The sequence below is a fragment of the Rhinatrema bivittatum genome, chromosome 3 (assembly GCF_901001135.1).
Source record: "Rhinatrema bivittatum chromosome 3, aRhiBiv1.1, whole genome shotgun sequence".
Classification (NCBI taxonomy): domain Eukaryota; kingdom Metazoa; phylum Chordata; class Amphibia; order Gymnophiona; family Rhinatrematidae; genus Rhinatrema; species Rhinatrema bivittatum.
Genome location: NC_042617.1, coordinates 91,469,946 through 91,482,282, shown reverse-complemented (window position 1 = coordinate 91,482,282; position 12,337 = coordinate 91,469,946). Strand labels below are relative to the sequence as shown.

General features: G+C 46.9%; 1 protein-coding gene across 1 annotated transcript; it reads right to left on the bottom strand.

Annotated features, from left to right (window-relative positions):
• Positions 1-486: 486 nt before the first annotated feature.
• SSTR4 (somatostatin receptor 4) lies at positions 487-10,660 on the bottom strand. Its single transcript, XM_029593465.1, has 2 exons — positions 9,269-10,660; positions 487-727 (listed from the first exon to the last, which is right to left on the bottom strand). Exon 1 carries the CDS (start codon positions 10,549-10,551, stop codon positions 9,388-9,390), a length of 1,164 nt encoding a protein of 387 aa, XP_029449325.1. The 5' UTR covers positions 10,552-10,660; the 3' UTR covers positions 487-727; positions 9,269-9,387.
• Between the last annotated feature and the right edge of the window lie 1,677 nt (positions 10,661-12,337).

Below are 12,337 nucleotides of genomic sequence, written 5' to 3'. Positions count from 1 at the left end.
ATGCATGGATTCCTTGCAGGTCAGGATACCTTTTATTAGATTAAAATAAGAATTATCCTGGAATGTGCCACAGACCAACTGAAAAGCTCATGTATAGCACTATCCATCCCTGAATAATTCTTAGGCTGGTCTAATTAAGAGACTGTATCACAGCCTTCAGCAAATCCAGCTTTCTCCAGTACTAATCTTGTTACCTTCTACTGTAACATGCAATCCATTTGACATGGAGTGAGGCCTTCAGTTTAACCGTGATGTCACTGACATCTCTCGCCCCAGCAATTGCCTATGGAAAATGTACAAGCAGAAATTGAGGTACTTATTTGCTTTACTTATTAAGATTGATGTCTTGCTTTCTCAAAATGAGTTAAAATTAAAAAAAAAAAAGAACAATACATAAAAGCAGACAACTCACAAAAAACAAAATGTAGCATAGCCTGACAAAAGCCAGGCTATGCTACATTTTCCAATAGCTTAACAGCAGCGGGAACATCCTGTTATTTCAATGGGCAAATACGGAATAAAACGGAGCTGATTTTTACAGTAAAAGGGAACTTCTAAATGTGTCGCTGAGACTTGCTTGTGGATCAGTAGGAATTAAAGGCTGAGTATCCTGGTCTGCAGAAGACAGATGTACTTAGTTAATAATCAGGCTGCTGCCACCTCCAAGTATATCTCAAGGTGTCTTCCTAAGAGGCCTTCATTGCTGGATTTGAAGGAAGGCATGTTCCTGCGGATAGGGGAAAAGTTAGTTTTTTTATAGCATCCATTCCCTACACATGTTAAACTGGTATGAACAATTAGTAAAGAGAGAGTGAGAAAAAGATGAACAAACAGCTGGAAAGTCAAAAAGCGAAGGGCCATTGTGAAAACTTGGTTTACATTATTTCATCCAAATCTGTTCCTACATTTTCTGTTCAAACAATTTCCAGATGCTCCATTTCAGGACTTGAGAGGAAATACTGGAAAAGATTCAGAGGTGAAATACTTCAATAAAGCTTCAGATTCAGTGCTGCATGTCATATGTTTCTGAAGTAGCATCAATAGAAGTAGGGGATATATTTTACATTTATAGATCCACATGTTATAAGCAAAGCTTCAGAGCACCAAATAAGATGAGCAATAAATATCTAGAACTGTAAGTGCAGGATTCCTCACTTTGGTAACAGCCAGGAGTTCCTCAAATCTGGAACAGGGAAAGCATCTTCCAAGCACAAAAATGATCAAGAAAGGGATACATTTTACAGTGGGCTAAAATCAGTCTGAAATCTTACTTAGGGGACAGTTAAAACATTGTTGATACATTAAACATTTTTTTTATTTTGATGGAAAAATGGAAATGCTAGCTGCCAAGTCTTCTTTTGGTCTAACAAATAACACCACAAAGTTTTAACAACTCTCCTCTAATTTTATGCACTGGCTAAAGTTTCCCTGAAAAAGTCATTTTTAAGGGCCAGTGACATTTTTCCTGCTTAGGATCATGGTTCTTGTCTTTTAAAAATTGCCTTGGTCTAGCTTCAAATTTTCATTAACCTAAACAGCAGGCATACTGTTCTTCTCTTCCCATTCTGAGTCTAGCCCTGCTTGCATTCACAGCTTTGAATTCCATCACGTCTCACACAAACTCTTATTTGCACTTCACACACTTTCCACACGCACGCAAATGATCTACTCAAACGCACAGCGCACATTGGGGCCAATGCAAAACGATTGCATTGAAAGTAGGCGCTGAGTATTCAGTGCCCGCTTTCCTAGCACGCCCCCTGGCACCTCTCCTGGGGGTGCTATGCAATATTCAAATTAGGGGTTGCTTTACATGCCTCTAGCACCTTCTTGACAGAGGGAGCCCATGAGCGGTCGGCTGTCCACCAGTTAGGAAAACAGAGGCCAAATTTATCGGCGTTCATTTTCCTAATCGGCACACAGCCAGGGGTTCGGGAAACGGATGCTTGTTAACTGTGCGTCCATTTCCTGAACCTGACCACTGGCACTTTTTTAAAAAACTTTTTTAAAGATTTTGTTCCTCTTATGTAATATCGCAACGATATTAAGTAGGAGGATGTATAGAAAAGCAGTATTTTCTGTTTTTCTGTACAACCTTTGGTTGTGCTCAACAATTAATGCCTGCTCCGAGCAGGCATTCATTTCTGAGCACAAAAATGTGCGTATTGGACGCACATTTTTTTTTTTTGCATTGGAAGTGAATAACTAATAGCTCTATTTACATGTATTTGCATGTGATGAGCGCTATTCATTTCGCTGCATGTTGGGCGCACATTATGGAGGCGCTAATCCCCTTATTGCATAAGGGGATTAAGGAACGCCTATACAATCGCATCCAACTGCAGGTTAAACAGTGCACTCAGTCTGACTACTTATAGCTCTAGTTAACGCTACTACATACCCTTACTTCTCACTCACACAAGTGAATGTTTACATATATTGTTCACATCCCACTACACACGGCTAGATTAATGCCCTGTGAGCAAGCCTAAGGGCCTCTGGCTGATGTGAGGCCCACAGTGGGACCAGTGCAATGTTTTCTGATTACAAATTTGCCACGCCCCATTCTTACAGGCATCCATCACATCCCTCCCTGGCCTCTACTCACACTGAGGTTTCATCCTCCTCATCCTTCTGCCTCCTTCTAAGGGGCATACATTCTCCCTGCTCATCACCTCTTTCTTGCAATACTATTTCTGCATTTGATGACCCTGAACCCAGCTCCTAGCGTAGGGATGAGAAACTCTTCTGAGCCATAGTCCCCTCTTAAGTTCAAGCAGTTGGCTGAGGGCCCTCTCCCCAAGATGTGTTACTTCCTACAGACATACACAAATACATATGGACCCTCAGTCTGATCCAGTATGGCAACTTCTTTTGTTTTTATTTATATATATGTGTATATGTATTATATATAAATATGAAGGGTATCCTATTCTTCAGGCAGCCACACTGAGAGGCAGTGGCTCAAAGCCGTCCTTTTGTTTCTCTTCAAGTTACTGAAAGGAGCAAGCACACACACACACACACACACAGGCAGACATCCCACACTCAGAGAGAAACAGACCCCTCATATTCAGACAGACACAGACATCCCACACCCAGAGAGAAACAGACCCCTCATATACAGACAGACACAGACATCCCACACCCAGAGAGAAACAGACCCCTCACATACAGACATCCCACACCCAGAGAGAAACAGACCCCTCATATACAGACAGATACAGACATCCCACACCCAGAGAGAAACAGACCCCTCACATACAGACAGACACAGACATCCCACACCCAGAGAGAAACAGACCCCTCATATACAGACAGACACAGACATCCCACACCCAGAGAGAAACGGACCCCTCATATACAGACAGACACAGACATCCCACACCCAGAGAGAAACAGACCCCTCACATACAGACAGATACAGACATCCCACACCCAGAGAGAAACAGACCCCTCATATACAGACAGATACAGACATCCCACACCCAGAGAGAAACAGACCCCTCACATACAGACAGATACAGACATCCCACACCCAGAGAGAAACAGACCCCTCATATACAGACAGATACAGACATCCCACACCCAGAGAGAAACAGATACCTCATATACAGACAGACACAGACATCCCACACCCAGAGAGAAACAGACCCCTCATATACAGACAGACACAGACATCCCACACCCAGAGAGAAACAGACCCCTCATATACAGACAGACACAGACATCCCACATCCAGAGAGAAACAGATACCTCATATACAGACAGACACAGACATCCCACACCCAGAGAGAAACAGATACCTCATATACAGACAGACACAGACATCCCACACCCAGAGAGAAGCAGACCCCTCATATACAGACAGACACAGACATCCCACACCCAGAGAGAAACAGACCCCTCATATACAGACAGACACAGACATCCCACACCCAGAGAGAAACAGATACCTCATATACAGACAGACACAGACATCCCACACCCAGAGAGAAACAGATACCTCATATACAGACAGATACAGACATCCCACATCCAGAGAGAAACAGATACCTCATATACAGACAGACACAGACATCCCACACCCAGAGAGAAACAGATACCTCATATACAGACAGACACAGACATCCCACACCCAGAGAGAAGCAGACCCCTCATATACAGACAGACACAGACATCCCACACCCAGAGAGAAACAGACCCCTCATATTCAGACAGACACAGACATCCCACACCCAGAGAGAAACAGATACCTCATATACAGACAGACACAGACATCCCACACCCAGAGAGAAACAGATACCTCATATACAGACAGATACAGACATCCCACATCCAGAGAGAAACAGATACCTCATATACAGACAGACACAGACATCCCACACCCAGAGAGAAACAGATACCTCATATACAGACAGACACAGACATCCCACACCCAGAGAGAAACAGACCCCTCATATACAGACAGACACAGACATCCCACACCCAGAGAGAAACAGACCCCTCATATTCAGACAGACACAGACATCCCACACCCAGAGAGAAACAGATACCTCATATACAGACAGACACAGACATCCCACACCCAGAGAGAAGCAGACCCCTCATATACAGACAGACACAGACATCCCACACCCAGAGAGAAACAGACCCCTCATATTCAGACAGACACAGACATCCCACACCCAGAGAGAAACAGACCCCTCATATACAGACAGACACAGACATCCCACACCCAGAGAGAAACAGATACCTCATATACAGACAGACACAGGACATCCCACACCCAGATCGAGAGACAAAGAAAAAACAGAGACACAGACAGATACCAAGACCACACTCACAACCAGACATGCACAGAATCACAGATTCATCGGACGGAGACAGAAAAACACAGACAACCAGAGACAGCAGGCACAGAGAGAGGCACAGACACACCATACCCAGAGGCAGAGGCACAGACAGACACACCATATAACACACAGAGATAAAGACCACTCACAGCACAGCAAAGCAGACACAGAGACATGATACCCACCCAGACAGAGATGCACGACATTGATAAGAACTGAAAATGTTTTTCAAAAAATGTAGGTACCAGCCAAAAGTTTTTAGGAGCTGAGAAAAACTGTCCCACCCTATCCAACTTGGGTTGTGGTTTTTTTTTTTTTTTTTGCTTTTTTACAGTTTTCACTCACTTTTCCTATTTTTTCTCTCTAATTTTATATTTTTCTTAGTTTGCTTGTCTTTTTTTTTATTTTCTCATGTTTTTATTTATTTATGTAGCTTTATTTTTTTAATTCTTTTTGCCTTTATTCTCTCTTCCCAATATCCCTATTCTCTCTGGCCTCTTTGCCTTTTCCCCTTGTGTACCTCGCCTTTTCCCCTGGGTGGACATCAGCTGTGATCCCTATCCCATAAGGATCCAGTGACAGTAGGAACTCCTCTGGGCTGAGGCCTGATGGTGGCAGCTCTTCCTGAGTGGCTCTTGCTATGTCCAGTTCTTCCACAGAGTAAACAGCTCCCTGCCAGGGCCCACCACCGCTAGCTGTTCCTCTCTCCAGCCTCACTGAAAGAGATGCATGGCCAAGCCTTGGCATACTTACAATGATGTCACTATGCTTTTGCAGCTCCCTGCCTGCTGAGCTTGCAGCGCCTCCAGAGCACGGAGACTCAACAGCATGCCCATTTTTTTTTATTTCCCTGACTGGGCAGTCAACATGCCCCTCCCCCCTCTATTTTCAGGATCACTCATGCCTCCCCACAGGAGACCACACCCCAGCTTGCTCACCCCTGTGCTAGCAGCAAAGATAGCAGTCCCCAGTCTCTGAGCACGGGAACAGTCCCTGAAGTGCACTAGTTTCATCCCGTGGAATAGATTTCCTGTCCAAACAGGAAGCCTGAAGGAGAAGGAGGGGCTAACCACAGGGACTGTGCGCACATGCAAGCTCACAATCCACATGCTCAGTGATTGAATGTCACTACCCCTGCTGGGCAGCAGTTGGGTTCAGGGCCACCTGGAGTATCAAGAAAGAAAGAATATTTGAGCACGAAAAAGGAGAGAATGGAGGTCCAGGTGAACCAATGTTGAGTGGGGTGTTCAAAGGCACATAGCTGAGGCAGCCAGATTTTGTCACCTTGGGTAATCTACTGTCCTAGGTAATGATTTGTGCTGCCTTATGGTGGTGCAGGTCTTTACCTGTGCCATCTGAAGAACTAAGGCCCATACTTAGGAAATGTCCCATGCCTGAGCCAGAAACTCATGGTCCAGTGACCCCATTTTGGGATTCTAGGAGAGTTTAAAGGTTCTCCAGACCTGGGGCAGTTATTCAGTACTGGCTTTTCTGCTTCTTCCCTCTGGCAAATGATATTTCAACAGCTACATCAGCAGTATGGGGATCGTGTCCATAAGGGAGGACCAAAAGGAAGCGCTTCTCTCTTGCTCCTGCCTCCTCCCATGGGCAATTGGCTTTCGGGCCACAGAACCAACAGGGCTGCGGGAGAGTGAGAGCAGGAGCACCAGGGAGAAAAACTTCCTTTCTGCACAGAGGTGGGAGAAAAGAAAAAAGGACAACACAGGAGAAGAGAAGGTGAAAAGATACTGAGCATATGAGGAAGAGGAAAAGAACAGCAAAGAGGGGAAGTGAGAGGAGAGGGAAAGCAGTAGATAATAGTTCAGCAAGAAAAGGAAAGAAACAGCAGAAAAGAGGATAAGGAAAATAAAGGAGGGAAGGGAAAGCAAACGCACAGTGCAGGCTTACTGCTGCTGTCTCTTGCCCAAGCCACTGATTCCCTGTGCAGAGGGCAGTAATGGTCTAGCATGCCGCAGCTGAGAGAGATCCTGAGAGGTCCTCCGTGCTGAGGGAGCAGAGTGTGGGGCAGTGACTACCTGCCCAGATGCCAGTCCAGCAGATCCAGTGTCCTGTGGGGCGTGTTTGAGCCCTAGGGAGCTTAATGAACATCTAATCTGCTTGGATCTTCCACCCCGGGGGGGTCTCAGGATGGTATTCTGAAAGTGTGGGTGCTGTGAGTCCATCTGTGCAGTAGAGAACAGTGGAGCAGAGCAGAGTTAGGCCGAGAGTTTAAGTGCCATCTACATTAAACAGCTGAAAGTGACATCTGCTGTGATGTGAAAATCAATTACTTTTAATAGTGCTATGGACTGAGTCAGTCGTGTGTAGTCTGTGAATTAAAGGGCACTGTCTGGAATCTTGCAAACAGATTTAGTTTCTCAGACACATTAGTATAGTAATAGAGGAGAAGAGATTGTCCCTGCATGGTCCAGTTCAGGATCTCATTGACCAGTTGTCTAATCGAATCCTGTGGCCCTTGGCTAGAAGCTACATATGAAATATGCATGAGACACATTTTCTGATGTGCAAGGGACCTTTCCCTACATCCTCTATAATATAGTTTAATATTTCTGCATAAACACACGTGTATTTTTTTTTAGCACAATAAATGACTAATTTCTGTTTCATGTATTCTTGTACCCTCATTGATTTCTATGGAGTTGGGCCACATATTTAGTTAAGACTGGGTGGTGACTAAAGCGTGGGCTTCTTGCCCTTAGCTCAAGGTGACATCACAATTGCAGCATGCTCAGAGCACTTCCTCTGCCCAATTTCAGCAACTGAAGGCACCAGCTCTCTGGGTGCTATGGGTGTTTGAGCACCCCTAACATTATCTCCCATGCTCCTGCTGGTTGGGAGCTGAGAGCTCCACGCTGCAATCCACAGGGAAGGAAAGCCACAAATGCTTCTGTCTCCTCAGCTACTGCTTCTGCATCTTCCTGCAACCTATTGACTGGCTCAGGAATGCCTGACCTGCCTGGGCTGTAAGGGGAAGAGAAAGCAGCAACGGTGTAGCAGAAGCAAACATCCTGTCCATTAAATAGCATTAATAAAGAGGAGTAAAGGCTTGAGGGACTAGAAAAGGCAATGAAAAAGGGAAAAAATGAACTGAGAAGGGGAAGAAAGGCTGAGTGAGGTGCTGAGGACGGGGGAGGGGAGATGATTGAGGGGCTGGGAGAGAGGAGAGAGGTAGTGAAAATGGATACAGATTGGAAGACAGAAAATGCTGTGAGGGACTGGAGAAGTAGCTGGAAGAGGAGGAGAGCACCTGTGGGGGGGGGGGGGGGGAGGAATGGAAAGAGGGGAGAAGAGCTATGTGATGGCTAAAGGGGCTGGGAGTGGAGCTGGGAAGAGCGAGAGAAAGAATAGACATAGGCTGTGAGGGTGAGAGGGCTGAAAGAAGGGACCCAAGCTATGAGGAAGAGGGACTGGGAGGGGCAGAAAGGGAGAGAAGCTGGGAGAGAGGAAGAGAAGCAAGCAAAGGATATGAGAGAGCGGACATGGGCTGTAAGGAGGAGTTGGCGTGAGGAGTTGGGGGGCATGGGCTGGGTTAGGGGGCTTCAGAGGGACAGAAAGTTGAAAAGGACTGAAAGAGGAGTTATGTGGGACTGGTTAATAAAGGTTTGTGGACTTTTCCTCTAAGAACTTGTCTTAATCTTTCTTAAATCTAGCTATGCTAATTGCCTTTCCTACATTCTCCTACAATAAATTCCACAGCTTAATTGTTCATTGAGGGGAAAAAATATTTTCTCCAATTTATTTTAAATGTGCTACATACTAACTTCATGGGAAGGGAAGAAAAGAAGGTACAAGAGAATGAGGGGAGTTGCAGGAGGAAGTGAGAAAATGTAACAATAGTGGGAAGACAGGCTGTGGATAGACTGATAGCCGCACAGAGAAGAAGAACAGCAAATGTTAAAGAAATAAGGCAAAGACAGGCAAAAATGTTTTAAAAGAGAAGGAATGAGGAAGTAGAGAGGAAACAGAGGATAGATATCAAACTCCTGGGGATCTGGTGGCTCAGTGTCTGGGTATGAGAGGTTATGGGGAAACCCTTCACATCACGGGCTAATCAAAACACCAACTTCTCACAGGATGTACCATATTTACTTCCTTAGTTCTATCTCATTCAGTAAAGATGATTTCCATAGGCACAGAATGGGGAAAGTCTTTTCTGAATAAGACCTATAGGACTTTGTCTTTCAACACAGCTTTGGCTGAGTTCACAAAAAGCAAAATTGGCCAGGACAATTAAAACAACCACTAACATAATTGGCAAATGCACTGATCATATGCACAATACCTATTAGCTCAATGAGAGGCGCATACAGGGGGGGCCAGAGTACTTCCATTCCTTTTATTATTATCATTATTATTATCATCATCACTATACAACCTTCTCTCACACTTACCGACAGCACACAAGAAACAGACACATATACCTAACCCGCCGGCACGTGCACATCCAGGGAAAGCACGGTCACCCCGCGGCAGGCAGTTCCGCACGGGGGGGGGGGGGGGGTGGGGCCGGTCATAAGGTGGTCGTCCTCGTGACGGCGCCGTGCTTGTAGCACGGATCGCCCTGCAGGGGTTCCGGCGGGAAGTCCAAGGGGCCGGGGTGGCCCGGCCGGCTCTTCAGCGCCGTGGCGCAGTAGTCCACCGGCTCGTCGGCGCCCGCGCCCTCCAGCCAGCGCAGGCAGACGAGCCGCTGGAAGGCCCGCTTGAAGCTGTCCGAGAAGAAGCCGTAGAGGATGGGGTTGGCGCAGCTGTTGGCGTAGCTGAGGATGAGCGAGACGTGGTTGACGCTGGCGTCCAGGCGCGGCCCGAACAGGTTGGCCAGCTGCACCACGTAGAAGGGCATCCAGCAGACGACGAAGACGGCCACCACCACCAGCACCAGGCGCGTGATCTTGCGCTCGGAGCGCCGGCGCTGCTGCCAGCCGGCGCGCAGCGCCACGGCGCGCATCTCCACCACGATGAGCACGTGGCAGAGGCAGATGGCCAGCACGGGCAGCAGGAAGCCCAGCAGGAAGGTGTAGACGACGAAGACGGCCGACCAGGCGGGCCGGGGCCAGAGGAGGTTGCAGATGACCGCGCCCTCCGCGGAGGCGCGCGTGTCGGCGAAGACCAGGATGGGCGAGATGACGAGCAGGGAGAGGAGCCAGACGCAGGCGTTGATGGCCTTGGCCACCGTGGGCCGCCGGTACTTGGCCGCCCGCAGGGGGTGCACCACGGCGACGTAGCGGTCCACGCTGAGCACCGTCAGGCAGAAGACGCTGGTGAACATGTTGATGCCGTCCACGCTGAGCACCGTGCGGCACATGCCCGGCCCGAAGGGCCAGTGCTGCAGGGCCGCCGAGGCGGCCAGGAAGGGCACGCTCAGCATGAAGAGCTCGTCGGCGATCGCCAGGTTCAGGATGTAGATGTTGGTGGCCGTCTTCATCTTGGCGTAGCGCAGGATGACGAAGATCACCATGGAGTTGCCGATCAGCCCGATGAGGCAGACGACGGCGTAAATGAACTGGATGACGATCATGCCGACCTCCCCCTTTCCCTGCAAGGAGTCGGTGGTCATATTCAGGTTGCTGTCGGGGGGGTCGGTGCCGGTCCCCAGAGCCTCCCGGGAGCGGTTCCTGGGGCTCAGCAGCAGCCGGCTGGCCTCCGCGGGAGCAAGCAAACCCAGGGAGGTGGTCATTCTAAGTGTCCCATAGGAGTGCCCGAGCCAAACTGCTGCTGTCTCCCGAGATACTCGGTGCAAGAACGGATGTGAGAGATGAGGAGGGAAAGAGAGAGAGAGAGAGAAAGAGGGAGGGAGGGAGAGAGGGAGGGAAAGATGTGAGATGGATGATGCAGTCAGTGCTGCTGCATCTGCTGTCTCTAGCTGTTCCCTCTCAGTGGAAAGTCCTTGGTCATCTCTGCTTCTCGGCGCCCCAGATTTTTTTTTTTTGTTCTCTCCCAATATTGCCATTTACTTCTCACGGATTGCTTTCTCCGTGTCAGACAGCAAATTTAAAGCATGCCTATAGATCGAATACCGTTGTCTTAGGCTTGATGGTCAGTCTACTGTAAGCAAATTCTCCGAGACTTGCTCGATACAGTGGCAGTGCAGGAGTGCAAGCGTAAAGCATTTTTTTTTGGTTCCCCACTCTCACACAATTACAGGAAGGAATAATGGGACGCCTTGAATCTAAACGACCAGAATTAGTGAGATCGCTGGAGCCTGTAAGAGCTTGTTTCCGGGAAAATACAGCTTTCTGATTTGATTAAGCATGATTATTAAATATTTCAATTAAAATATAAATAATTTGGATTTAGAACAATTAATAATAACATAGAAAAAATGCAGTCATGTTATTGCACACATTCTGGATTCAAAATGTCTGTTTTGTAATTTCAAAATGCAATATGCAAGCGATCAACCTATTGGTTGCAATCCATTAAAGTAATAGCGTGGAAGTCTCCAACCTTCAGTGTTAAAAACACAGTAGTAATTACACGATAAAAACCTTGCTCTCTCTCTCTCTCTTGCAAGGTACTTTATACATGGTAGAATGAACAGTAGCAGAGAGGTAATTGAAGAGTAATGCGCAAGGTAAATTGATATGATTACTCACTCCCAAGAATAATAAAGCAAAAGTAATTTTCCTTATCAGTATGAAGACACATTTGCAACAGGTATCAATGCCCTTCACAATACAATAGGTGACCACTATCTTGCAATTGAGCATGTTGCTTCCAAGCATGAAAAATGATGACCCTATTGTCCGTGAAGGATTATTTTCTTCCCCAGTGAGTGCTCTCTGCTGTTTCAGGAGATAGTTTCTTTTATGCAATTGAACTTTGCTGGATTCATGCACAAGCAGACTCCTATTCTGAAAGAATATTTAATGTTTGCCGAGTCCGTCTAGTTATGTCCTTATCCATTGTCCAACTGAAAGCTGGAATAGGCTGTTTTCTGCCGTGCTCAGGGCTTGTTTTAGTGTTACTTCAAACTTTGTAAAGGAAACAAAGCAAAGGATAAGTAATACAATCCCACCTCACTCAAAACTGGCCTCTATTGAAACCAACAACCATCTTTCATAGTTACCCTATTTTAACCCTCTCCCATCTAGCCCAGCCATCCCAGTCACAGTCAGCACAAAGGTACAGATCCTTCTGGAGCTCTACATGTGTGGCATTGAACCAACCACCCGATAGGTGTTGCTGTTGCCCATTGACAGGGAGTCCCTCCCAACAGTGGCTGTAAATGTTGCTTGTATTGCATCCCCAGAACCCAGCAGGCAGCAGAAGAGGCTGGGCTGAGAAATCAAACCCAGGACTCTCGCACGCAGCCACTGGGCCATCAACTGGTCCACAGTGATTCTTCACAGTGTTACATCTTCAGTTTCACTTTGACCTTTACTTGAAATGTGTTAAGAAGTATACCATGACTGGGCCAGCCTGGTTGATTTTTAACAAGTTTATTCAATTAAATAAATATA